This window comes from Prionailurus bengalensis, chromosome A1, assembly GCF_016509475.1.
Source record: "Prionailurus bengalensis isolate Pbe53 chromosome A1, Fcat_Pben_1.1_paternal_pri, whole genome shotgun sequence".
Classification (NCBI taxonomy): Eukaryota; Metazoa; Chordata; class Mammalia; order Carnivora; family Felidae; genus Prionailurus; species Prionailurus bengalensis.
In genome coordinates, this window is record NC_057343.1 from 181,264,386 (window position 1) to 181,292,203 (window position 27,818).

At 50.2% G+C, this 27,818-nt stretch overlaps 1 protein-coding gene across 1 annotated transcript in view; it reads left to right on the top strand.

The window, feature by feature from the left end:
- SLIT3 (slit guidance ligand 3) overlaps positions 1 to 27,818 on the top strand; it is a 597,991-nt gene that overhangs the window by 505,042 nt on the left and 65,131 nt on the right. Inside the window, 8 exon segments of the mRNA XM_043596219.1 lie at positions 1,395 to 1,538; positions 2,692 to 2,855; positions 12,770 to 12,920; positions 13,890 to 13,964; positions 21,523 to 21,666; positions 22,434 to 22,577; positions 25,353 to 25,516; positions 26,617 to 26,749. Coding sequence (XP_043452154.1) covers positions 1,395 to 1,538; positions 2,692 to 2,855; positions 12,770 to 12,920; positions 13,890 to 13,964; positions 21,523 to 21,666; positions 22,434 to 22,577; positions 25,353 to 25,516; positions 26,617 to 26,749 — 1,119 coding nt within the window.

Below are 27,818 nucleotides of genomic sequence, written 5' to 3' on the forward strand. Positions count from 1 at the left end.
CCTTGAAAGAGAAATGTTAAAAATTTAACATTTTTATTGGTTCGTCTAGTTCTCCTCTCCCCTACGTTTATTGACGAGGGAATGAGAAATGATTTTATACTAGTTAAGAGGGTACAAACAGTTGGTCTAGGATCATAAAGGAAATTCTCAGGACTCAGATTTGCTTGACTTGCCAGCCCCATGCTGGAGAACTCTTCTATAACCCTCATGGCATCACCTACGCTGGACCAGAGTTTCACCTGAAAGGCAGCTTCTTTTGATGCTTTTTTTTTTTTTTTTTTTTTTTGGTGGAGGGAGGGGTATGCAGATCTAAAACCAGGGAAGACAGGTGCCACCTTAGAGTGTGGTCCCCTGGAGTTGTGTACGGGGTTGGGTATATTTCATAATAAATGCTTGTTGCTGAGCACCAAGAATAAAGGGAATGAAAGTGATGTCATCTGTGACATCAGGGCTTACAGTCATCATAGGTGGGAGGCCAGTGGTAAGCAAGGACAAACACCCTGTCCTTTCTTCATAGAAGTACTATGAAGAAAATAAACTGGAGCTAGGAGAGACAGTCATGGGGGGCTGGGGGTCTTGCTGTAGGTGAGGGGATCAGGGCAGGCCTTTCTAGGGAGGTGACATTTAAGCTGATATGTGGGGGAGAAGGAACCACCTTATGAAAGGTGGTAAAGAACGTGTTCAAAGGACCTGGGCCAAAATGCTTATGGGGCCGTTTGAGGAACGAAGTATAGTGAGCAGGGATGCATGGAGGAGGGGAAAGGGGTAGAGCTTGGGTCACACGGGGCTCCATCCATGTTGCGTGTGTGGGAGCACGTGCATGTGTGTCAGAGACAGAGAATGTGTATGTGCACACACCCATGCTTGCCCATGGATGTATCTTTTTCCTGGAGGATTGGATGACCTATAACTTCATCACATTTCCAATGGGATCAGTGATTTCACAGAACTCTAAGAAGACTTCTGAATCAAAATTGCCCTTCGTCAGTCAACTAAAGCTTTGAAACAGTTGTGTCAAATGAATTTTTTTTCCCCCATTCCTGGAAGCTCTGTGTTCTAAAGCAGAAAGTCAAGCATGTGTGCTGCCATTTCCAGGCTTCCTCTGAGGGCCTGGGTACCAGGGAAGGCTGCGGGGGATTTCAGTATGTGGCCCAGTATCCTCGGTAGCTGGTGTACAAGTGCCTGGACATGTTTGGAGTTTCGGTGGCCACGGGAATGCAAGAACCCCCCCGCCCCCACACACACATACTCTAGTGGCAGGGGCCCATGGCTCTCAGGAGAGCATTAGGCTGTTTCTGGAGGAGAGCTCTGACGCCTGTCTCCTGCATGCGCAGCCCTTGCTCCGTGGGTGACTCCCAGGAGCAGTGAGTCACTGGCCTCTCTTGTGCTTGCAGCCTCCTCAATGCCAACAAGATCAACTGCCTGCGAGTGAACACGTTTCAGGACCTGCAGAACCTCAATCTGCTCTCCCTGTATGACAACAAGCTGCAGACCATCAGCAAGGGACTCTTTGCCCCTCTGCAGGCCATCCAGACCCTGTGAGTATGCCCCCTCAAATGCCAGCACACGCACAGGCAGCCAGTGACCCCAAACACCCAGGCACAGACAGCCCCCAAAATGAAGGCTAGGTGAGCGTGTCCCAGAGCATGTCTGGAGGCTGCGGTGAGAATGGCCGTAAGCTCACCTGTACTGAGCACCCACCCAGTGCTCGACACTTCGCTGAACACTTTCCCCATGTTCAAACCTTTAGATCTCACAGCAACCCTGTGAGGTAGGTGTTGTGAGGATCCCTCATTTCTAGGTGAGCAAACCAATGGGCAGAGAGGTTAAGTAACTTACTCAAAGTTGCACAGCTAGTAAGAAACAGGATTCGAACAGGCTCCCCTGCTCGCTTAACCACTGTACTCTGAGCAGGCCCCATCTCTGCTAATAGCCCAATCCTCCCCACCAACACCCCGCACCACCCTGCAAAATCAACCCTCTGCTACAGGCACTCAGAATTTTTCACCTTCCCTTCAGGAAGCACTTCCTCACTGCAGAGGATCATAAATAACTCCGTTAGATAAATAACACCTGAGGACAGATCTCAGCCCATCCCAGGCCTGACCATGAACCTGGGGCTTCTGGATGCCTTCTAAGTCACCTGGCACTTACTGCCCCTAGCCAGAGACAGGCGCCAATAAAGAGCTGAGAACAGCTGCTGCGTGTTGAACACCGACCACGCGCTGAGTGCTGCGCTGGCCCTGTGGAGTTTTCTTATAAGCCGGGCAGAGCCGGACCCACGGTGCTGCCCTGGTGATGATGAGGGTAACAGCAATACCCACTGCTGTATGTGGAACACCCACCATGAGCCAGTCACCCTGCCAGCTGCTTTATGTGCCTGGCGTTGCTGAGCTTAGAGAAATAAAATCCAGGCTGCTGTAAGCACATACCCTGAGCCTGTGACTTTGCCCATCACCGCTGGTGTGGGTCAGAATCGAGGTGAGCGGTGGGTCCTGCCCCAGGTCAGGAGAGCAAGGAGATGGCACCAGCTGATGCCAGCCGCACCTGTGACCCTCTCTGGCACATAGCAGGCCTCAGGCCCCACCCTCTCTGCGTTCTGCCCGATGAGGAGGGGCCCAGCACCAGGCACGGTGGCGGTGGAGAGTGGCACCCCGGGTCATTCCTGATCAATTCTCATCCCTCTCGCAGCCACTTAGCCCAAAACCCATTTGTGTGCGACTGCCACTTGAAGTGGCTGGCCGATTACCTGCAGGACAACCCCATCGAGACGAGCGGGGCCCGCTGCAGCAGCCCGCGCCGGCTGGCCAACAAACGCATCAGCCAGATCAAGAGCAAGAAGTTCCGCTGCTCAGGTAATCAGGTTACGGGGCTGGGCCCCACCTTCCAACTCAGTACTGCAGCCCCAGAGAGGCCAGTAATCCAATCTGGAGGACAGCGAGCGCTGTAATGGCTCCTAGGGAGCATCTTTGCAAATTAAATTGGGAAAATTCAGTTAGTCCTGCAGAAAACCAATTACCTTATGGATTTAAAATAAAACACACGCACACACAATAAAAGCATGGGGTGGGGCGGGGGGTGGTGCACAATTTCAGGAGAGACAGAACCCAGGTGGCAGCCTATCTCCAGGGTCAGGTGGAAGCTAGGGGAGGGGCAGCCTTTACACACGTGCCTTTTAGAGGCTGCAGTTTATTTTCTTTGAGTCTCCAAAGCGTGCTCCCCAAGTGGCAGATAGGGAAAGAAATGGGTCCCAGGCCAGGCTGCAAGCAGCATGTAATGTTGGGAGGCTCCCATCCCCTCTAAGACCGCCTTTGGTACAGCCCTCAGACCACAGTTTGTTACAGATTTCACAGACATTAGCTAGCTGTCTCCTCCACCCTAGACTGGTATAGTCTGTTCATGGAGAAAACAGCAAAGAGTTGTGCTCTCTAGGGAAGCAAAGCCTCACTTTCCAGTTTCCAAGCTCGTTCTGGAATCCTTCCTCCCTACTGCACCCAGGAAGGACACTGGGGGTGAATGCCAGAGGGGTTCTCAGGTCATCTTGAAAAGAGAAGTAGCTGTCCTTGACCTGATAGCTAGATAAACAGGCAGTTAAAAATGGCGAGCATTTGTGCCATTTGCTACTGGAAAAAAATCACCACACTGCCTTGTGCTCCCAATGGTGAGAGATTGATAGTATAATGTGCTGAGATGGGTTGGTGCCAACAGTCACAATCTGTGTGTCAGCAAGAGCCCTTCTTCTCCCCTGCCCAAGAGCATCTTATGTAAGCGACTTCTCCCAGGGAGAATGACAGCATGGTCACCGGTCGCTGGGAGAAGACCAGCAGACAGACTTCTGCTCCTTTCATGTTGTTCTTGGCCTCTAAGTCAAATCCTTTAGTCCACGTCTCCAGAGTGATAAACTTTAGCTATTTTATCTTCTTCAATAGAACCTAACACCTCAAGAGGGCTTGGAGATACCACAGGGACTTTGTGGCAAAATGAGGCGTTGGTCCCAATTTGTCTGCCTCAGAATAACAATGTCAGTTTCTTACTTGTGATGAACTCTGTGCTGAGTGCATCTAGTTTGACTTGGTTCTTCCACTAGTCCTGTGAGATCACCCGGAGGAGTCCTCATTCTGCAGCTGAGGGAGCCAGGGACTCAGAGGTAAAGGGCACCCCATGGTCACAGCAAGCAAACAGTGGAGGCAACCCCCAGGTCTGGCTCACTCCTCGACACCACGCAGCATGTAGGAGAGAAGGAGCATTGGGAAAACAGTCCAACTGCTTGGATGACTCTCTTCCTAGTCTATGGTCCTACCCCCACTCCCCAAAACTCTTTCCTTAAGTTCATTCTTGGGCCAGCAGCATCTCTGGGAGGGAAACCCTCTCCCAGCCCTGGAGTGTCACCTGAGGCACAACCATCCTTCCTCAGGGCCTTTCTCATAATGCACACCTCTTCTTCCCTCTGTCCCCTCTGTTCCTATCCTAGTCTGGGAGTGGGGGGAGCTGACTTAATTAGCTGTAACAAGCAGTTGTGCCCCAGAAGAGGGGGTGAGAAGAAGCAGGGGAAGGCAGAGTGCCATCTCCCAGCCCCAACCCCTCAGGCTCACAGGGGACCTGTCAGGAGCTCAAGGATTTGTGTTGATGCCAAGACCATGGGGCCACACAAAACGGGAGGGGGATCGGCCCAGGGTCTGAGGATGGCATCTCCCAGAGACAAAATCTTGGCAGGTGCCTAGGAATGACTGTGGGCTGGGACTAGGGGTGGCAGGATGAGGGTACAGATGGAATGAAGTAGGAGAAAGAAAATAGCAGGCTGACCTAGGGGACAGTAACACATAGTTCTCTTGCTGTGCCACTACCTGCCTGCCTTTGCATGGGAGAGATCCTGGCTGCTTTTCCTATGGAGGGCAGGAGTGCTTGGAAATTTTAAAAAGAAACAGAAGCACAGGGTTCTTGGATTGACCCTGTCTAAAAGATTTTTTTTTTTAAATCAATACTAAGCAGATTATTCCTGTAAAGGTAGGGAACGTCAGAGCTGATGCCTGACAGATAGCATTCTATGTGCTATTATTTCATGTAGCTGCAGAGAAGAGAGGTAGAGAGACCTACTGGTGAGTATCAAAGGCCTTGGATTTGACAGACACTGGGGTCCAGGCCCGCCTTGGCTTTAGGGGATACAGAAGCCATAGGTCTAAAGCTTTGTGTTTCCAGGAAGCTCCAGAAGGAGGGTCAGGTGATGCATACTGGAGTTGACAGATAATAACTCTGCATTTTACTTTCCCCTAAAAGCACCCCCATTGCAAAGACAGCTGATGTAATTAGAAGCCAATTTCAGGGCTGCTCCTGCAATGCATAAAGCCCCTCCTTAGGCAGGGCGTCTGGTTCCCAGCTGCCCTGTGTCTGCCTCTATCAGCTGCATCCGCCGCCCTGGGCAGCAGTATCTGGTTAGAGGTGAATGCTGCCAGCTGGGGTAATCTGACCATCAGATTAAGTCCCCCTGAAAAGCCGCCGTCTGGCTGCCTGGGACCCCAAGCCCATCCTCAGGGGAGCACTTGGCAGTTGGAAGATATCTTCCATCACACCTCCTTCCTTCGTGTGTAGCGATCTGTTGGCAAGAAGAAATTCACAGTGAAAAGTACAGAGGGTGATGACACAATATGAGAAAAGATGGCCAATAGCAAGATACTGCTCAGGTCATCACAGAGTTTTAGAGAACTCAGAATTCACACAGTCCCTGCTAGAAATGAAGAAATTGAGGCCTACACAGCAGGAAAGTATTGTCTGAGGTTATAGAGTAGGATTTTCAAGATGAGATCTGAAACCCAGGACATTCAATGTGCTGCGAAGATTTTCTCTCTTGTCCCTCCTTTTTTGTTGTTGTTGTTGTTGAGGGAAATCAAAGAGAAGGGTTAAAGGCTTGGGGGCAGGGGCACGAAAGGGATGGATTTTTCCTGCTCTGGTACCAAGGCCCTGATCCAACTTGAATGTGAAATCCCAACAACCAGGGTGTTACAGAGCCCTGCATGTCCAAACATCAGAGCAGAGTTGAGACTAGAGTACAACGGCCACTCTAGCTGGTCAGATGGGAGGGCTTTGAAAGAGGTCAGACCTGGGGCTGTGGAGTGACCTTGACTCACTGGTCAACCATTGCAGATAACCTATGCACTGTCAAGATGCTGTGACCATCTCGCCCCAAAAACACATTGTAGGGGAACAGTGACTCCGTTCCTCCTGTCAGAGGCCAAGAGCAGGGAGGATCCCAGTCACCTGGCCCTGACTTCTGGTCTGTTCGAGAAGTACATATCTCCTCCCAGTGGCTTGGGAGGAAGTTCATAAAAACTGTCGCTGATCTGTTGCAGATAGGGACATGGAGACTGGACGCCCTCACCTGGGCCCATGGCACCCAGAAAGTTTGGTTGTTGGTCCCTCCACCCACTGCCATGATTCACAACCATGGAGGAAATCTGCAATCAGGAAGGACCCTAGAATCTGGTGTCTTCCCCCTTTCCTTCCTTCTCTTAGTCTGAAAGAGACTACTCATCGTGATGGGAACTGGTCACTGTTCTCAGACAGTTGTAACTGTAGGTTTCCCAGTCCCAAACGCAGGGCCCCATTGGCTTTCCCATCTTTCTCCTTGGCTAGGGACGTGTATTTTCTTTTGATACCGTACCCCGCCCCCGCCTTCTCCATTACATGTTGAGTCATCTGGAATGAATGTCTGTCAGCCAGAGGGTTTCTGGGGGTCCTTGAAGGATACTGAGGAAATTTCTGAGGTATGGAATATGAAAGGGGCTTTTCCTAAAGAAGAGCATTGCAGCTTCGTTAGGCCACTGGGAGTTGTGGCTTGTCTCTTCATGCAAGGGGCTGGGGGAACAAACTGTTATGGATCCACTGTGTTGTGGGGATGGGCCCCAGGATGCAGAGTGTGCAGAAGCTGCTTCTGCTAAGTGTGATGTCTTGGCAGATCAGTGGTACGATCGAGCGGGATTTAGAGGTTCTGTTCAGGCCCGTGATATGACTGGAGACATCTGCGGTCATAACCCATTGTGCCCTGATTCTCCTGAGCAGGGGTGTCCAGTAGTCTCCCGCCCGATCTCCTCCCTTTCCCCTGTGACTGCCCCAGGGCGGGGTCCAAGGGCGGTGGGGCTCCTGTCTTCAGAAGTGTTCCTGTGGAACCCTGCTCCTGGTACTAATCACGCTCCGTGGGGGCCTGCTCCGGCTTCCGCTTCTCCACGCTGCTTCCTCTGAGCGCTCCTGTCCTCTCTCTGACGCTGCTTCCTGACCTTGATTCTGACCAGTCGCCGCGGGGCTTTCCTTTGTGCTTGATCTAACCATGTGGTGGAACGATGGAAACGGAACATGGTTCTGTCAAGCACCGCGGAAAGCTCCGCGCTCTCCTGCAGCATGGCCCGCCGCCACCGCCACCACCGCTGGACATCTTCTCTGCTCTGGAGCACCGCAGCCCGCCATCTGCCAGACCCACCTCTCCTGGTCTAGCCTCACGGAGGGCGGGGGGCGGGAGCCTCGGAGGATCCGCAGAGACCTCCACCTCCAGGTAGCGGATACGGGCTGAAATGGGTTTGGAGGAGCACACTGGGGACAAGCTAAGATCTAGAACCACATCTCCTACCCCAGATGGAGGCATCACCCCCTCCCCCAGGCTACTCTGGATGCCGGCCAAAGGGTAAAGTAGCTAGGCTGAAGCTCAGAAACCACTGTTTTTCTTCTGTTCAAAGAGAACAGGTACACCCAAGGCCTGTGCCCCATCATTTCATGGAAAAGTCCCAGTGCAAGGTCATCTTCCCAAGTGGTAGCTAACCCAAAGGTCATACTGCTTTGTGACCTACTCCCTCTCCTCTATCTTTACCAGAAGCATCGGGGATAAATGTGAGCATGAGAATTAGTGAGAGTGGCATGAGTCTGAGACTTTGGATTTAACTCGCACCTCCTCCTGGACCCAACCCCCACTCCTCATGAGTACATTGGCCCTGGTCCCCATGTAGCCTAAAGTCCAGGCTGTTATCTTGACCTTCCGGGAACAGTTAACATGTGGCCCAAGAGCTGGGCTCCTCACATGGAGCTAGTCCAGTGCCACACGAGGGCTGTGCAGAGATCTGCTATCTCTGATAATCAAGAGAGGGATCTTGGCAACCCCCGTTCTGTTTGTTTCTTAGTAAATCCTAGGCTCAGTGTAACTAGAAGATTGTGGTTTTGGTTCATGCCATGAAGTCTGTGTCCCACCCCAAATGAGAGAAAGCCATGCTGGGAACCAAATCCTGGCATAGGCCTGGAAGCCAGCTCTGGCCTCTCATGGTAACATGTGACTTGACTGTCTCCTCTCCCTCAGGTCACCCCTCAGAGCCAGGGCCCAGCCGTTGCTGAGTAACAGAGTCCTGTTGGCCTTTCTGGATGCTTTTACCATTTACTGAGTGCTTACTCTAGGTCAGGTGCTGAACTATTTCGATCATTACCTTGTTTTAATTTTTACAACAACCTTATAAGTCCCATTTCACAGATGAGGATATCAAGTCAGAGAGGTTAACTAACTTGCCCAGGCTCAGATGGCTGCTCTTTCCAGCTATAATACTCACCCTTCCTAGCTACGGACAGTCTCATCGCCTTGAATTAGAAAATGAAAAAGAATGATAAGATTGACTTGAATGGATAGGGAGTTGAAAAACATTTTAACACTCCCCCTCAAGCTTGCTTCTGTTAATGGAAAAAAAGTTGAGTAAGCACGTGAGCAAGCAGTGCTGTTTGAATGGCTCCTCCCTCCAGCATGGATATACCAAGATCCATTTGGTACACAACAAATCCCTGATCCTGGAGCAGTCCCCTATCCTGAACAGAGGGGGCATTCTGAGTGCCTTGGCACTGCCCCCACCATGACAGGGGCCAGGCCTCTGGTCCACAATGGCACCTTCACAGGCACCTCCCTGGTTCTGCAGCAGCAGGCTTGTGACCAGGCAGTGCCCAGCTGCAGGCCATGGGCATTTCCCTCTGGTTTCAGGCAGATGGCTGCATTCATAATAGACTGTGATGGGGATAGCTTACGAGGACAGCTGTCTGCCCAACTGATCACCAAACTCCTGGTAAAACAGTTGACATTTTCTAGTCACTGGTATCTAGTCCCCCAGCCTTTGCCCATGAGTGGATAACTGTGTGCCTGGCAATGTTCTCTTGATTCCATTCCTTACTTACAACCCTTTGCTTGTCCACGTGGCTCTCTCTTCAAGCTGACGATCTCCCCCCCAATTCCTCTTTCTGCTCCTTTCCTCCTTTCATCCCACCCACGTTAGGGATATTGGAGGTAGAAGAGGAAAGCTCTGGACACACGTGCATTGGCAGGGCCATGGTCATCAGATAACAGTGAATCTGTGACTTTCATTCGACAAACTGGTTGCCCAAAGAATGACACAAATCCAGACCGCTAAGGACAGCAGCCATCCTGGGCCCAGCACTGGCCTCTGCAGCCAAGCCCATCCACAGAGTGGGAGCTGTGGCTCCCTACCTGCCCCAATCCCATGACCATCCAGATGTTAAGTACATGCTCTCCTGGGAAGTGGCCACAGGGCAGGGATTCGTAATAAAATCGCATTGCTATGGATTTCCACCCCCTGGTCTATTAAAGCTCTCTGTGATCATGTACCAAGTGTCGTTGTTCTGAGCTGCCCGCATAGAGGGAGGAGGGCTACAGGGGCAGGAACAGGCGAAATGCCAGATGACATCAGCTCTCCCATGACCCATTTCAGCCGGGGTTTTGTTTTATGGTCCTTCTTCAAGTCCTCCAAGATCTCTGCTGTCTGAACTCTCCCCAAAGAGAAGAAGCAGCGGCCTCTTCAGTTACTCCCCTCCTCCTAAGTATTTCTGGCAGTGACAAATATGCATTGAGATTGAAATTGACTTTTAAAGCTCTGGAAAAGTTAAAAATACTTTTGGGTAGTTATGAGCATTAGGCATAACAAATGGCTCCGAGAAACCCAGGGTAGTTTCGGTAATGAAATATGAAGTGATGGGGGTGGCATTTCAGGCTGCCTCTGACTGGGGAAGGAACTCTTTGGGTTACGTGCAAACGCCGTTATTAACATTTCTGGCTGTCACTCAAATAAAATATCACACTCCGACCCCCTCATTACTACAAACCAGGGCAATAACAAAAACAGCAGGGGGGGATGCTGGAAAGAACATATTAGTCCATTGAATCTAATTGCAAAATCATTTCATTAAAATGGGTCAGCGGTTCCATCGCAGAGGTCCACCAGTTATAATCTAACTATACTACAGAGAGCGATTCCTGCTAACTACAGACGCTCTCACCTTGATTAAAACGAAAACGCATTTAATCAACGGCAGTCCCCGGCCACAGCCCAGCCAGGGTACATCTTCAAGCTCATCGTGTTGAAGAGCAGCACACTGTGCTCCCTCCTGTCTTTCAGAGGCATTTGATCAGTGCCCAGGGTTCCTCCACTTTGCAGGGATTCCATTGTAGACACCTTCTGAAAGAAAAATACATGCATATGTCCAAAATGCCCCTTCACGCCGTCACCGTGTAGAACCACTGGCAGGGAGCAAGAGAAGATTGTCATTTAGCAGGGTTTGCAAGATGAAATTCATCCAGGACACAGCATGCTGATGTGTCTGGAGGAAGATGGCCCAGGTCAGAGTTATTCAGTGGGAGGGATGCTGGCAAGCCAAGGGCAAGAGATTTGCATAATGCATTGGATTAGGAAGCAGCCCAAATAACTGCGAGGATACGTGCTCAGATTGTGCTCACACAAGCCTGGGAGTGGAAGGGTGGGATGAAGGAGGGGGACAAGGAGGGAGCAGAGGGAAAGGTCCAGGCCTCTGATCCTCTGTCTTAAGTAGAAGACACTTCAGAATCAGAGACTTCATTCCCAGTCAGGAATTGGCATAGGTTGATAAGGTGAGGGGGAAGAAACCAAGAGCATGGAAGATGTCTGCTTCCTGCCTCCCATAGCCCTCTGCAGGAAAATGCCAATCAATCTACCTCTGCCAAGTTGGACTCTATGATCAGTTCTAGAAGGACTGGAATAAAGGTTTTGTCAAAATGCACATCTGCAGGAAAGCATAGTATTAATCACACAAGCCTTGGCTTCAGCCTGACTGGGTTCATCCCTCTGTCATATATCAATTGACCTGAGAGCCTCAGTTTTCTCTTCTATAAAATGGAGTCACAATGATCTCGAGAGTGTTACAGGGATCAAATGGACTCACCCATTTGAAGTTTGATGAATAGTGCCTCGTTCATGGTCTGTGTTCCATAAATGTCAGCTATTATCACTAGCTACACTGATATTTTAATGGCCTCTGATATGCCAAATATTCCACTAAGTTCTTGAAAACAATAGTAGTAGAATCATAAATATTTATACAATTCTTTACCCTTCCCCAGAGACTCTTCACTGCCTCGCTCTTCCTTGCATTTTCACGACCACCCCTGTGAGATAGGGGCAAGTACTAGATTCCCATTTTACATGTGGACAGACTGAGGCTAGTGAGTGCCAGAGCCTGGACAAACCCACTACTGCTAAAACTTCTGAGCTGCTGGTGCCCCACGTTACCCCTAATGCAGATAAGATCACCAAGGTCTGTCTCAACCAGTTAAGCGCTCCAGTGATGTCCATGTTCTCTGAAACACTTTCAGAAATACTTATAGGACAACTGATGTGCTATTACACCTCGGGCAAACATGGACCAAGCCCATGTTTTGTACCTAGCATGGTGCTAATGAAGCGTTGGCCCCTGCCAACTAGCTGGTGGCTGGTAGGAGAGCCAGGGTTTCCCAGTCACCTCCGCTGTGATTGCTGGTCTCACGAGGTTTGCCCAGGTACCAAGCAAGGGATTATTTCCAATCAATAAAGCAGTACCCCTGGACATCTTTTGAGACATCACTTATTGATACTGTTGCCATTACTGTGTGACCTCAGGAGAAAGTCAATGTCAAAAAAATAAATCTTAGTTCCAGCTAAGAACTGGCCTTTCACTGTGGTTGAACAGAGCTTATTCTCAAAAGATCGGGCAAATCATTCGGACCCTCACAAGAGCTGTGCTTGTCTTGACAGTTTTTAAATGTTAATTTATTACTACTGTGTTTTTAAAGAGGATCATCAGGCAACTCTGAGCCAAATTCCCGAGCGTTAGGGCAGTGGGCTTCAAATCCCCAGGTCCCCAACCCTCGTTATTGTCTTCAATGCTGAAATCTAGTGTCAACAGTCATTGACCACCATATGCTGGGCCTCCTTTATTGTTTCCTTACTTGCTTGAAGATAACTGAGTGTGAACCCCCCCTCCCTTACCTCATCCTCGCCCTGACAGCCCTCATCAAAACTCCATCAGAATCTCTTCATTTGGACTTTCATGGACATTTAGACAGTCCACAGATGATGGGCATCATGGACTCAGTACTCTCCACCCCAAATTATAGGACAAATTCTGCACACATGCACCTAAGAGCATTTCTCTGAGGAGAGCATAAGTTTGCATCAGCTTCTCAAAAAGGTCCGTGACCCACCAAAGCTTAAGAGCCCACAGAGCTTGAGCCTGGTTTCCCAGAGGACTGAAATCATGAATGACAAAGACCAAATGGAAAGTGGGGATCTGGGGTAGAGAGGGCACCAGCAAGGTGGCCACGCATGAAGGCGATGCTGTCACTGGGCCCTCCCCACCACCACCCCACCACGTGCCTCCCCATCCCCCTGCCAACAACCTCAGCTGGGCCGGGAGCCCCGGTGGTCCTGACACCCCCCTCTTTGGCCCCGCCTAGGCTCAGAGGATTACCGCAGCAGGTTCAGCAGCGAGTGCTTCATGGACCTTGTGTGCCCCGAGAAGTGCCGCTGTGAGGGCACCATTGTGGACTGCTCCAACCAGAAGCTGGCCCGCATCCCAAGCCACCTCCCTGAATACGTCACTGATCTGTAAGTACTACCTGGGCTGGAACTCCCTACATGTCCCCACACCCAATCACCCTGAACCAGCCCGAGCAGGGTCCTCTGGAGGCAGCCCCCTCCCGGCTCAGTCACATGGGCACTCCGTGGCTGTCCTCTGCATCCTTGGCACAGGATAGACACCTAGGCATCCCCTCCCCACTCCCCAGGAATAGCTTCCTCAAACATAAAGACAGTCCATTCATTATACAAATATTTTCTGAACACCCTCCGTGAGCCAGGCACTGTGCTAGGCCCATCAGCCTCCACAATGAACAAAGCAGATGGTCCCCCCAGTTCCTTACTAAGCTTACAATATAATAGAAAGATGGCTATTAAGTAATTGTCAAAAGCGAGAAAACACTAAAATGATTAGATCTATCTGAGCCTCCAATTATCCATGCTAATAAAAGGATGTGTTGGTTGGTCCACAAATGGAAGAGCTAAAAAGCTACAGCATGGTCGGGGTGAGGGCACAGCATGTGCGGAACCAACACACGTGGGTCTGAGTCCGGTCTTCTCCAAGTTTCCTCACATCAAGCATGTTGCTTCTCAGGTCTGAGTGTCCGATTCTTAGCTATAAAATGGAAGTGATGGTGCCTACCTCCTAGGGGGGTTAAGAGGATCAAGTAAGAGAATGCAAAGCACAGAATTCATATTGAACCATGCATGGCATGGGCAAACCCGGCATAAATGATGGTGGTCTTCATTATTAGTGTTGTTAGTGTGAGGGTTCTCTTTGACTTTACACATCCCAGGGGCACACAGTGAGGCAGCACATTTCGGCCCCTCCTTCTCTCTGACTTTTCCCCAGCTCCGCCGACCTCAGCTGAGTGTGAGGTCCTGGTGTCAATTCAGCTCAAGCCATGGGGGAGCTGTGGGAGGGTCCCATGGAGGGCAGCAAAAGAGGTGCCCCATCCTCAGCTATCCCACTACCTTGTCTGCTTATTTCCCATGTAGGCGACTGAACGACAATGACATATCTGTCCTAGAGGCCACTGGGATCTTCAAGAAGTTGCCCAACCTGCGGAAAATGTAAGTCAGCCTCGGGAACTTAGCAGCAGCCTCCAGGCCCTGGCCAGGGTCTGTCCTGCAGACTACAGCCATGTGCCAAGGCATTGGTGGCCCCCCCAACTCTGCTCCAGCCCTTCTCAGCCTCCTCCTGACCCCACATTGGGCATGTATTTAGAAGTAGGACAGGAAGGCACAGCCATACAGAGACAGACCAAAATGAAACTTCACTGTTTTTACATTGTCAGTTATTCTGCAGATCATGCATTCTACAGCATCCCTAAGTCTCCAGGTCCCCTCTGTTCATCCTGATCCCCCACACCCAACACCTACCCCAAGGAGGGTTAAGAGGGACTCAGGTAAGGTCCAGCAATGGAACTCAGAGGTCTAGGGTGCGCATCACTTCGTACTTTTTACAAGGTGACAGGTGAAAGGTCTGTTTCTAGATGGCCTCTAGAGGCTTCTGCATTAGACCTTGGAGCAGAAACGCCAGATGTCTTGTATGCCGAGCTGCAGTCTCGGTGTCCCCGGGCCTGAGTGGAGCCTGACATCAGGCAAAGGGTCCACGTGGTTATGCTGGCTTCTCCAATGCCGTGGCTGCCTGTCCTCATAACCCTCTCCCTGCCTAGGAGTGTGGGCCAGACAAGAATAATGTGGCTGAGCTAAGGGAGTATTTGTCCCGGGCCAGGGGCCACATTCCCTGCCTCATGCACATCATCTCATGAAGTCCTTATATACCTGCCTGCTGCTGCTTCACACTCCTTTGTGTGGCTGAGGAGGCTGGAAGGGCTCAAAGAGGTTTTATGACTTGTCTGAGACCACACAGCCAATAAATGTCAGAGTTGGCACTCATACGTGGGTTCATCTGTCATCGCACTAGTGTGCAGGTGGGCTCGCTTCCCTTCATCCTCCCTTCCCACGTGCCCTAGCAGAGGAACCAGCACACATGGGAACTCTCTACCATCTAACTCCCTTCTCCTTGGCCCCTCTCCCTACTCTCACCCCAGAGTCCACATCTCCTGGCCCCAGAGTTGGGTTTGCCTGTGGAACAAAGGAAATACAATTAAGCCTCATTACTCACAAATCCCATATTTGCTAATTGGCTTACTCACTGAAACTTATTTGTAATCTCAAAATCAATACAGTGCTTTCATACTCATTTATAGACATGGACGGAACAGCAAAAAACTTTGAGGCCCCTACACGCATGTTCTCAGCTGAAATCAAAAATGGCCACGCATGCTCTGATTTCTTGTTGCGGCTCTCGGACTGTAAATAGGTGTCCTTTTCACAGTATATTTGGTGCCACATCCTTTCACATGTTTATGCTTTTTGTCAGTGATTTTGCTATTTAAAGGGCCCTAGTTTTAGATCTTTGCATAGTGCTGAAGGGCTATCTAGCCTTCCTAAGCACAAGAAGGCTGTGATGTACCTTATGGAGAAAATGCGTGTTACATAGCTTTGTTCAGACATGAGTTATAGGACTGTAGGCTGTGAGTACAATGTAAATAAATCAACGGTGTATATTAAAATAAGGTGTCTTTAAACAGAAACACATATCAAACAATGTTATGTATTGATCAGCTAATGAAAATGTTGTGACCAGAGACTCACAGTAACCTAACCCTGTATGTCCCCTAGGAGCAATGGTTCAGCATTCCCTAATTCATTTTTCCCCAGTGACTTTATAGAATATAGCCACCATGAATAATGGGAACTGACTGTAACCCTTAATTTTTGTCTTGTTCTTCAGTCTTCCCCCCGCATCAGTCCCCTGCAGGCAAAGAGGAGAAAGACCTTCCCCTGCCCCGTGCAGTACCCTCCTCCTTCCCTCCCTGCCCACGGCCACCACCTTGCCCATGGCCTGGCAACTGCTCTGTAACTGGGAGCAGTAGCACTCTGAAGGGACAGATGAGAGAGGGACACATGTGGGTCCTGGTGAGGATTGTGGCTGCCTGTGTGTCAAGCTTCAGAGGCCAAGCATAGACACCACCCATCACCTGCAAGGAAATGCCCTTTTGAATTCAAACTTGAGAAAGGTGTGCTTTTTTAACCTCAAAACAGAAACTTCCATGTATATGGAGATAAGGCAGGTATTAAAATGAGTAAGGCTAGCCAAGTACATATCTGCACAGTAAACAGGATCAAGTAGTATTTGCTTCCATAAAGAAATATTACGCCCACACACACCATGTTCAGTGGAGCTCATGCACTTTGAGTTGATCTTTCATCTTCCCATTTGTAACAGGGATGGGAGAACAGAGAACCATTTCTGTGCACCAAGAAAACAATAGCACAAACACAATGATAAGTGGCAACCAACTCCCAGCATCCACATCCAAGCAACAAGAGAGTAGTGGGGACTGTGACAAAACACAGACCCAGTTCTCGCCCAAGGAGGCACCGGTTGCTTGGCTTGTCCCAGTATTTGCCTTGCTCAAATGAAGGTCAGGGTTGCCAGAAAATCCCTTCAGCAGCCAGAAATCCATGTGTGGGGAAAGAACAGACCTGTGTTTCTTCCGAGTTCAGCTCTTTCCCTCTCCTGCTGTGTGACCCTGGGAGTGTCCTTAGCCTTGCTGAGCCTTAGTTATATTATTTACATAATAGACATAAATCCGCCTTCCTTGTAAGTTATGATGAGGATCAGAAATAAGTATGGGAGTGCCTGGGTGGCTCAGTCGGCTAAGGGGCCATCTTTTGATTTCAGCTCAAGTCATGATCCCAGGGTTCATGAGATTGAACCCCATGCTCAGCAAGAGCTGAGAATACCTGCTTGGTATTCTCTCCCCCTTTGCCCCTTCCCCACTCATATTCACTGTCTCTAAAAATAGATAAATAAACATTTTTTTAAAATAAATAGGGGTGCCTGGGTGGCTCAGTCAGTTAAGCATCTGACTCTTGTTTTTGGCTCGGGTCATGATCTCGGGGGTTTGTGGGTTTGGGCCCTGCTGTCAGCACAGAGCCTATTTAGGATTCTGTCTCTCCCTCTCTCTGCCTCTCCCCCGCTCACACTATCTTTGTCTCTCTCAAATAAAATAAAATAAAATAAAATAAAATAAAATAAAATAACTTAAATAAAACAGGAGTTGCAAATTCAAATACTTTCAGGACCCAGGAAGTAGCACAAATGTGGAAAGGAGCTGGGTACAGGGCAGTGTTAATAATAACAATAATAATAGCTAGCCATTAATGGTTACTAAACACTGTACTCTGCCCCAGACTGTACTGATACTAATCCATTTAACTCCCACAAAGAGAACCAAAAAAGCTTTGAGATTGTTTCCTTTTACAAATAAGGAAGCTGAAACATAGAAAGCACCTTACCCAAGGTTAAAACTCAAGCAGCAAGAGCATCTGGGTGGCTCAGTCAGTTGAGCATCCATCCAACACTTGATTACAGCTCGGGTCATGATCTCATGGTTCATGAGATCAAGCCCGTGAGATTGAGCCCTGTGTCTGGTTCTGTGCTGACAGTGCAGATCCAGCCTGGGATTCTATCTCCCTCTCTCTCTCTGCCCCTCCCCCCACCCATGCTAGTGCTCTCTTTCAAATAAACATTTAAAAACAAAAACAAAAACTGAAGCTGTAACACCAGCAGTGGTAACAGTGGGGAATGCATGCATCTCTGAAGGCCGTAGATGCATGTGTGCACATGTATGTGTGCATAAATGCATATGCATAGTGCTAGTCAACCAAGCAAATGACCCGTGGAGCAGATCTGGTCCCAAAGACCACCGGCTACAATGAGTTATTTAAAATAATGTGACGGCAACTCTTTTTGTTAAGGCCCTTAAACTGGGACCCATCACCGTCCCTATATCCCCGTAGAGGTTGTGGCTCTCAACTGGATCAGAGTAAGGTTAAAGCCAGCAGTGCCTGTGCCCAAGTCGGCTAAGCTCCCCTAAGGACTGTGGGGTTACACTCTCGACCTGACCCTGACAGGGCACAGGGGCCAAGGAGAAGGAACATAAAATCAGGTGTTTAAGCTCCATGGTGCATGCCTTTCCAAACCCTGTCTGAAGCTCTGTGCCTTCACCTGTCCTGTTAGAATCATGAGATCTCCATGAGTATCACATGTACTAAGTATACCAAAAAGAAAAAAAAAATGTATAAGCCATTACCCAAAAGGTTTATTAGTACTGTGATAATTCAAGGTGACTCTTCAAATGAAGGAAGTCACATGGACTACAGTCCTCAGGCAGACTTCTATGTCAGTCCTTATTGTGAAGGAGAATCTCAGCCACAGGCTAATGCCCAGCAGCCCTCTAGCCTAAATCAGGTATATACAGGTGGATTTGTTGGCACTAGTTGTGTTTTTAATAAGAATTAGTTGCCCACTTTTAAAAATCAGGATTGTTCAGGGGCGCCTGGGTGGCGCAGTCGGTTAAGCATCCGACTTCAGCCAGGTCACGATCTCGCGGTCCGTGAGTTCGAGCCCCGCGTCGGGCTCTGGGCTGATGGCTCAGAGCCTGGAGCCTGTTTCCGATTCTGTGTCTCCCTCTCTCTCTGCCCCTCCCCCGTTCATGCTCTGTCTCTCTCTGTCCCAAAAAATAAATAAACGTTGAAAAAAAATTTAAAAAAAATAAAAATCAGGATTGTTCACACAAACAAAAATCCAAATTTCTGGCATCTTTTGGAAAGTCAGAAGATCTGGCAAAACATGGCCTGCATTCCCAAATGGCTGTTGAAGTGAGGGGTAGCCTCCCCCTTAAATAGGGCCTGTGCTTTCCTGGTCGCTGGGCTCATGGCCTGTGCTGTCCCCACTGGACTTGCTTTCTACTTTAAGTCACCATCCTGGGCCCTGGGGACATTTGAGCTTGTGACCCCAGCTTGAAATAGAATTTCTACCTCAGGGGGAGGGAGAGGTTCATAAAAAGGTGGATAGGACCTCCCTGACCTGACAGTGTGCCAGAGTGCTCTTTCATTATGACCCAGTATCCTCAGTTTCTAGAAAAATCCACATAGCTCTCTCTCCACTACATTTTCGTCTGGGACTGGGCTTTAAACAGGATTACAGATGCTTGCCTGTTGCCGGAGTTTATGCACTGTCTTACGAACCATGGGCTAGAAGAGGCCTGGGCTTGCCTTCTCAGACTCAGGCTTCCCAGGGGTAGCTAGACGAACCCCAGCCTACAGGGGCCTCAGTGTTTCTTGGGAAGATGAGAAGAAGGTCTGAAAGGTACAGGCTCACTGGGGCTGTCCTGCCTCTGCCCTTTTGAACTGACCCCAAGTCTGCATAGTGTCCAAGGCTGGACCCTTTCAAGTATAATATCCCATCCACATCAGAGTCAAAGCCATGATGTAGCCATATTCCTTCAGGTCCATTGGTGGAGACAAAAATGGAGAGAGGCCTCCTGAGTGGTCCTGGTTTTACATCCTGGGGTTCCTGGGATCTGGGGTGTCTTCAGAAGGATCCTGCTCTGAGAGTAAGACAGAGTTCCTACAAAACCCTGATGTCCTTGTTTTGTGTATGGAGTGCTTGCCTCAAGCTGCCTATAGGTTTGAGCAGTGCTTTGATGAATGGAGAGACAACAGCAGCCTGGTCTTCTGGAAAATTCTATCCCCTCCTTTTGTGCTCTCCTTATGTTTTCCCTTCTCCCAGCCTGAGGAAATCCAATTCACAAACCTTACAGTAATGTGATGTTAATTTTGTTCATTTAAAGAAACAGATGTCAGGAAATGGGAGCCCTCCCCCTTCATGGCTGCTTTAACTCATCTTCATTGCCCGTCCTGTGTACTTTAATTCCCCAAGGAGCCTAACTCTCTGGAGCAAACCCCCGCTCCTCTGGCATTCAGATGAGTTATAGCTGCTGGGAGAGCCTTTATCTCTCCTCCCATGTCTAATTTGGGGGTAATTTGCAGTCTCCCCAGTGCATTACCTCCATTCCTGGGTTATCCTGGACCAGGACTACCAGGATTTATAAGAAAACAGGCTGAATTTAAGGAGAGCCAGTCAAGGGTACAGAGCAGAAATCCAGTTAGAGTCTCCCAGCTCTCTCAGACCTTGGGGGAAGGATGCTGAGGAGTACTGCTCCTGGTTCCCAAGCAGGGCAGAAAGTGGGAGGAGAGCAGGGCTATGACAGGAGCACCAAGGGAGCAGTCAGAGCACCAGCTGTTTCTTCCGCACCTGTGCACAGGTGTGAGCACTGCCATGCCTTGCGGGACCAGTCCCTGCCTGAAAAGAAGGCAAGGGGCTGGCGTCAAGCCCACGGGTGCCCAGTTCCATCACTTGCTCGGAGCCAGCTGATGAGGGAGGCTTCATCCCCTGGGGTTGCCATGGGTGAGCCCAGAGCTGCATGAGACCGGTGCAGGAGAGAAACACAAGTACCAGGAGCTCAGGGTGCTACTCCGGGACCTGGAGCCACATCCCTACCTGTCTGGGCCTCAGTATTCCCAGCCGTAAAATGCACCAGCTTGTTCATTTCCGGTGAGCCCTCGGTCCCAACCACATCAGTGTGTTTAGTGGGTTAGTAGGCTTCTTCTGCACCTGCAGATGTCACTGTTCACAAAACACTATTCCCTGTGCCAGGCATTTGCTCCAGAGACTGGATTCTTCCCCCAGTTTGTGTAAACACCATCACTTTCCACTCCATCCATCCTGCCCGGAATGCATTTCAGGCCTGACCATTTTGGGTGGTCCGTGGAGACCCCCTGCCAGGAAGAGCCCGGAAGGACTCCCAGCATCAGCGGCCCTGCAGGATCTCTCATGAGGCCTGGCATGTGGTGATCAGACATCTGAGGGAAAGACCATTTTTCAGAGCTCAGGGGCAGACTCAGAAGGGGCAGTCCCAAGACTTGATAGGACCAAGGTTGCTAGGACTGTAAGAAAATCCAGTACCCCAAGCTCTGAATTCTGCAAAGCAGTAAGGATGGGTGTGAGTATCCATATCACCAAAGGAACATTCACTCGAGAAAGAGGCAGCTCCCTGGAGGACTTTTTATGCACCAGAAAGCGGGGACCCAATCTCTTTTCTATCAGCGCGTGACTTTGGGCAAGTTACTTAATAAACTCTCTGAACTTCAGTTCCTCATCCATAAACTGAGACAATGATAATATACATTAATATTCCTCTGAGAGGCATTATTTTAAGGATTCGATGTGAATCCGTGGTCCTAACCCCTCACACGGAACCTAATACGTAATCAATGCTGAAAAAGTAGTAACCAGAAGGTATCCATTTACATCGAGGATTTCAACTGTAGAGCTGGAAGTTCTGCAGATGTCCCACCCCCACTGAGGGCACATTTTGTGTTTTTGTCCTGCCCCCCACTTGAGAAGCACCGCTTGGCTAGAGCTTCTGTTGAAGGGAGAAAATCAGTTTTAGAAGCACCATTCTAAATCTGCTCATCCCCAGGGAAGAGGAACACCCTGAAAAGACTTTAAGCTCCGCACGGCCCATTTCACACAGCAACCCCACCTGTGTGGATTGGGGTCCCTGCTCCACGGCTGCAGGTGCTGAAGACCAAACCTCAGGAAGCCCCACCATCCAGTCCTTGTCCAGAGGTGCCTGAGAGTCCCCACTGGCCGCAGGGCTGACGATTCCCTTCCTGCACCCTGCCCCACTCTGTCCCCTCCTTCTAGAAACCTGAGCAACAATAAGATCAAGGAGGTGAGAGAGGGTGCCTTTGATGGAGCAGCAAACGTGCAGGAGCTGATGCTGACCGGGAACCAGCTGGAAACGGTGCATGGGCGCATGTTCCGCGGCCTCAGCAGCCTCAAGACCTTGTGAGTGCCCAGGGCCTGGGCCAAGTCCCAGAAGGGGATGGGAGGGCAAGGGCATCAGAGGGGGATTACAAAGGCTGCCGGGCAGCTCCTGGGCCTGGGTCTGTCCTGACCTGTTGAGTGCCTTTCTTCCTGGAGCCAGAGAGGCGCTATACATTTCCCAATCCTTGATGGGAAAGAACTTAGCACCCTCAACACACACACACTGAAAGATACTTGCCCTAAGCTGTACACATATATAGATTCGTACTGGAAACATGCTGATAGAGGCACATGCGCATTTACCCACATAAACACATAGACACATATGCATAACAATGATACACAGTATGCACATAAGCACATACACAAATAAGCATGTACATACAGGCGCGCACACACACACACACACACACACACACACTCAAGCTGATGTCCACAGCCACATCTTGATTCTCCTTTCTCCTCCCAGAAATATACATGCATACACTAACCACCATACAACATACATGTGTACATACATACACTCCTGACACCCAGTTTCACTGTACACAAAGCAAGCACAGGCAAGAATGTACGTACACATTTACATACATGCAGCCCCAGTGCAGACCCAGACCCTACTATCACAGAACAAACCTCAGCAACATGACTAGTCTGGGCTTGGAGTTGGCATCCCACCTACACACACACACACACACACACACACACACACACACACATTGTGGCTCTGTGGTGGGGAGGAGAAGATAATGCCTGTGCTCCCCTCATCTCCACCCCTCTTCTTGCAGGATGCTGAGGAGTAACCTGATCAACTGTGTCAGCAATGACACCTTTGCTGGCCTGAGTTCAGTGAGGCTGCTGTCCCTCTATGACAATCGGATCACCACCATCACCCCTGGAGCCTTCACCACACTTGTCTCCCTATCCACCATGTAAGTCCCCCTGTGCCCACTGCACACTGACTCTGGGCCCCTCTCCTGCAGACCTCTTCCCTGGCAGCTCCCTACTATCTTTGGCCAAGGTTATTTACCCATCTTTCAACTTAATAACCATTTGCTAGGCGCCCTCCATGTGCCAGGCACCATCTAGGTGCTAAGGATTCACAGACATGGTCCCTCCTTCCTGGAGCTCACAGAATAGTAAATTGACACAGAAGGGAGGTCCACAGTGATATGAAAACCCAACACAGGCTTTGTCAAGGAACACTGGAGCTGTGTTCTGGAAGGTGGGTAGGAGTTAACTTGTTCAAGAAAGTGGGAAGTGCTTCCATGGAAAGTGCTTTCCTTCCATGGAAAGAACGTGTGCAAAGGCCCTGTGGTAGGTTGTTGCAGAGCAAATGTACAAGACTGAGCAAAGTCCAACATGGTCCAGAGCACAGAGTAAGAAAGGGTGAGATATGGGGCGCCTGGGTGGCTCAGTTGGTTAAGCATACAACTCTTGGTTTCAGCTCAGATCATGATCTCATGGCTCATGAGTTTGAGCCTCGTGTCAGGCTCTGTGCTAGCAGAGATTCTCTCTCTCTGCCCCTGCCCTGCTCTCTCTGGGAGACCAGACTACAGGCCTGCCATGGACTACTTTTATCTTCATCCAATGCATGTCAGGAAGCCACGGAAGGTTTTAAGCAGGCCAGTGACATGACCTTACAGGGATTTTTAAATGATGCCTCTGGCTGCTTAAATGTATACCAGAACCAGAATTAGACTCTAGCTCTCAGGACACCTAATGAGTGCTCCTGCCCAGGAGCACTTTTACTATGTTGGTAAAAGGGGCTGTTTAGAATAGTGATAAAGTGATGGGCTCTAGAGCCAAAGCTCCTGGGTTCAAATCCTGGCTTTACCTCCTATTAGCTACGTGACCTTAGAAAAGTTACTTCACCTCTCAGTGTTTCAGTTGTTCCTTCGGTAAAATCTGTCTGGTAGGATTGTTATGAGGATCGAATCTGCTAATATTTGTAAAACACACAGCAGGGGCCTGAACACGTTAGCCTTTATGGTTGTTCCTAGTACTTCTATGTGGCTCCTTTAACCTCAGGTGCTGGTCCATTCACTCTTTCCTTCCCCAGTGACTCTGGAAGTCAGAAGAGAAAGGCTTTTGCTGCATTTGTATTGCTGCCCATTGTTATATTCCCATACACCTGCCTCACTGGGAATAAAAGCCAAATTGTAGGGGTCCTAAAAAGCCCACACCATCCAGTCCCTCCAAAGCTCCCTCCAGGCCAGCCCCACCAGCCTCCCTACTGCCCCCCCCATCCACCGCACCCCGGACCCACTCCCGCTACCTGAAACGGCCTTCCCCTGGCCTCCCTCCCCACCATCCATTCTTTGCTTAAGTGTCCATCGCCTCGCCCCACTCTCCTCCTGTGCCATCACCCCCAGTTCCTCAGCCCTGCTCTCCTTAACCTTTTCTGTAGCACTGACCATTCTCAATATACTATTACAACTGACCTTTGTGTTGTTGATTGTGCACTGTCTGCCTCCCATCAGCTGGAATGTAGGTTCCAGGACAGGGATGTGCAGCTCTTCTGTGCACTGCTATATCCTCAGTGTCTCTATCTGTGCCTGGCACTAAGTAAATGCCCATTATATAACTGGCAAATAAACCGATGCATTGAATGAATGAGTGACAGCCAGACCGGAGACTGTGGGTTAGGAACTAGCACCAGCAGTTTGGTTTATTTTAGCCTTCTTTTTACTCCTCCTGTTTGCCTCCAAACTGGGAATCCAAAGACACAAAAGATGTCAAGAGAGGTAGAGTCACAAAGCATTAAGGAAACCAGCTTCGACATGAGAGGAAACTTGCCTGACTTCACGCAGCTGCTGAACATCAGCACCAGGATTCAAACCCGGGATGTCTGACTCCCAAGCTCTTAATTGTCCTGTCAGACCACAGCCACTCAGGGCTGTCTGGCCTCTTGTGTCACCTCCCTAAGCTTTATTTTCCTCATGTGTGAAATGAGAATAATGTTACCTCCTCCCCTGGGCTGCTGTGACAAATCTGCATGGGAGAACAGCTTTATGAATTGCTTAGCCCGGTTGCAGTCCTCTGGGCGACACTCACAGCCTGACAGCTGCCCTCCCCGATTCCTCCACCAATCCACTCACTGCATTCCATAGGTACCAGTAAAGAGGCCGTGCTGGTGCCATGCAGGATCCTGGAGACATCGGGCAGACAGACAGGGCTGACCCCCACCTGGGAGAGCTGAGAGTCTAAGGAGGGAGGCAAACATTGCCTGTGGGTTCTGTGCAGGCAGCAGACAACTGGGGGAGAAGACTGGGACAGGCAGGACTCCTCATTTCCTTTTAGGGGAGGGGCCATCTGAGCCAGGAATGAAGCCAGGCCAACACAGAGAGATTTATGCCAGGAGAGGGGGCAGCGGTGTGGAGGTGCTAAGTGTAAGAGAATCCTGCCGAGGGATTGAAGACAGCCAGCAGCCCGAGCCCAGGGAGGAATGGAGGGCATGTCAGGAGACCGAGGTCGAGTCTGTGTGTGGAGGTCCAGAACAAGGCCCTTGCAAAGACTGCATCTGGAACTTAGAAGAGAGTCTGCACTTCCTTCCCCAGATCTCCTTCCTCCTTTATCAGAACCCAGAGCTGGCCTGCCTGGAGAGCTGGGCCCCAGGCTTGCAGACCTGGATCCCAAGTCCCACTCCCACGGGGGTGGGGGGTGGGGGTGCTGACCACTCAGAGAGAGCCCTTCTTTCCTCTCAGAAACCTCCTGTCCAACCCCTTCAACTGCAACTGCCACCTGGCCTGGCTGGGCAAGTGGCTGAGGAAGAGGCGGATCGTAAGCGGGAACCCCCGGTGCCAAAAGCCTTTCTTCCTCAAGGAGATACCCATCCAGGATGTGGCCATCCAGGACTTCACCTGTGAAGGTGAGAAGGCTGGGGGTGGGATGGAGGAGGGGCAGGGACAGGGAAGGCAAGAAAGACACCAGAGAGGGGAGGTGCAGCAGGGGACTGAAGGTCAGGACCCCCTGAGATCTCACTTGCCCTCAGGCATGCATCTGTGGCTCTGAAGGCCTCTGCAGGTCTGCTGCTAGCCATATGGCTCCTTCTTACAAATTAAGAAAAGGAGCCTCTTTCTAAAGATATTTTACTTCTGTCAATCAGAAATGTGTTGTAATACACTGATTTTGTTAAAACAAGATGACTTATGACTATGAGAACGCTGTTGTACTCAATATCCTAATCTATCATGTCAGTGAGATTAGTGCCCCTTCAATGATGAGGCACCCTTGTGCAGTATGTAACCTACACAGCTGTGCCTGGGAGCCCAGGCCCTCAGTTTTCCTGTCTGCATCGTGATGAGGCTCCGAGTATCAGACTTCAACATGGGCTCCTGGAAATTTTCTGTCACTGGCTAGGGAGTTGTGAATACCTGGAGATCCAAGGTTTTGAGTGTCAGGATTCCAAAGGGCATATTTGCATAAATTCAAGCCAGTACTTGGGTCAACTATAGGTTATCTGGAGACAAATTAACAGGTTTGTAGATGAACTGAGGTTAAGGTATAATGGGGGCTGGGGACACATTTACCACTCCAGAGGGATTATGGCAGTGGAAAGAGTGAGAAAGGGAGGAGAAAGAGGAAGGAAGGAGACCAGGCTCTCCCCCTCCCCCAGACCTCTCCTTCAGTAAGGTTGAATTATTCCTGATTCAGTTAACCATGACCTCTTTCCTGCCTAATACTCTGGTTGGTCAAGTTTTGATTTGGTTTGTTTGTTGGGGGGTTTTTTTGAGCCTTAATTTTATGTTGAATGTGGTAGAAGACAGGTGACCCTATTCCCCAACCCAAGCACACATTCTTTTCCCTTTAACCGTGGGTGAGATCAGCAGGCTCCTTGTTCCTGGTTCTGGCTCAAAATGGAGGGCTTCCCTTCCCTGAAGATGGCGCGGTGCCTGGCGCCTGGCCTTGCTCACCTGCCTCTGCAGAGAGGTTTGTCTCCCGCCCTGCTCACTCTGGGGCTCTCCGCAGGCAATGACGAGAGTAGCTGCCAGCTGGGCCCACTCTGCCCGGAGCAGTGCACCTGCGTGGAGACAGTGGTGCGGTGCAGCGACAGGGGGCTACACACCCTACCCAGAGGCATCCCCAAGGACGTGACTGAACTGTGAGTACTGCCACCCCCCGCTGAGCACCCTTAGATCCCCCCACCAGCAGCTCTGTCCCCAGTGTCTCAAGCAAGACTGCCTGGGATGCCCCTCTTTGAGGGGGTCCCAGCAAGATGGCAGCAGGGCCTCGGCCAAGGGTGGGTCGGGCAGCAGCGTGGACTTGGGAACAGGAGTAACTCCTCCCCAGTGCCTCTGCCTGGCAGGTGACCAGAACCTAGCCCTCCAGAATGCAAGCGGGAGGGTTCCTGTCTCATCTTCTAGATCACCCCAGGCCCCCTGCTCTGACTCCACCTTCTAGATTCCCCAGCAGTCTCTCAGTCTGACACCAGAAATGGCACAGGATCATCGTAAAAACACTGCCCAGGTGGCACTGTGGCTTACTGAGCTCTTCCACCAATATGATCCTTTTCCACCTTAAAGCTACCCATGTTGCAGACATCATCTTAGTTCTGTATCCTGTTCGTGCTCCAGCCAGGAGCCATCTGACTCCAGAGCCCAAGCTCCTGAGACTAATTTCTCAGGGTTGTTCCTGCCCCAGAAGCTCCCACTTAAATAAAAAAGACAGATCATTCCCTTCCTGAAGGGCTCTTCCTATGGTGCAGAAAACTGCATTTCTGCCCCCCGGAAAGCTCAGACAGTCCCTGGGCAGGGAGGCCTCTCTCGAACGTGCAGAAGCAGCCCGGCCACAGCAGGTGAGCACAGCCAGCACAAGCCACACTCACTCTTGCGTGCATTCATTCATTCACTCATCGTGTGTTTATTGAGTGCCTGGTGTGTCAGGCGCTCTGCTCACACCCGGGAGCCAATGGTGAGCAAAACAGGTGTGACCCCCACCCATGTGGGGCCCATGGTTCACTGGGGAAGGTGGACATTTGTTCCATCATCTCAGCAGCACATGTGGGATGACAACCTTGAAAAGTGCTCCAAGAGAGGAACAAGGTAGTGATGCCCGAAACTAGAGAGGCGTCACTTGGGTGTGGAGATCAGAGAAAGCTTCTCTGGGGAGATTAAGCTGGAGCTGAAACCTACAGGGTGAGAAGGTAATGAGCAGGGGAGGGGGGTGCCCCA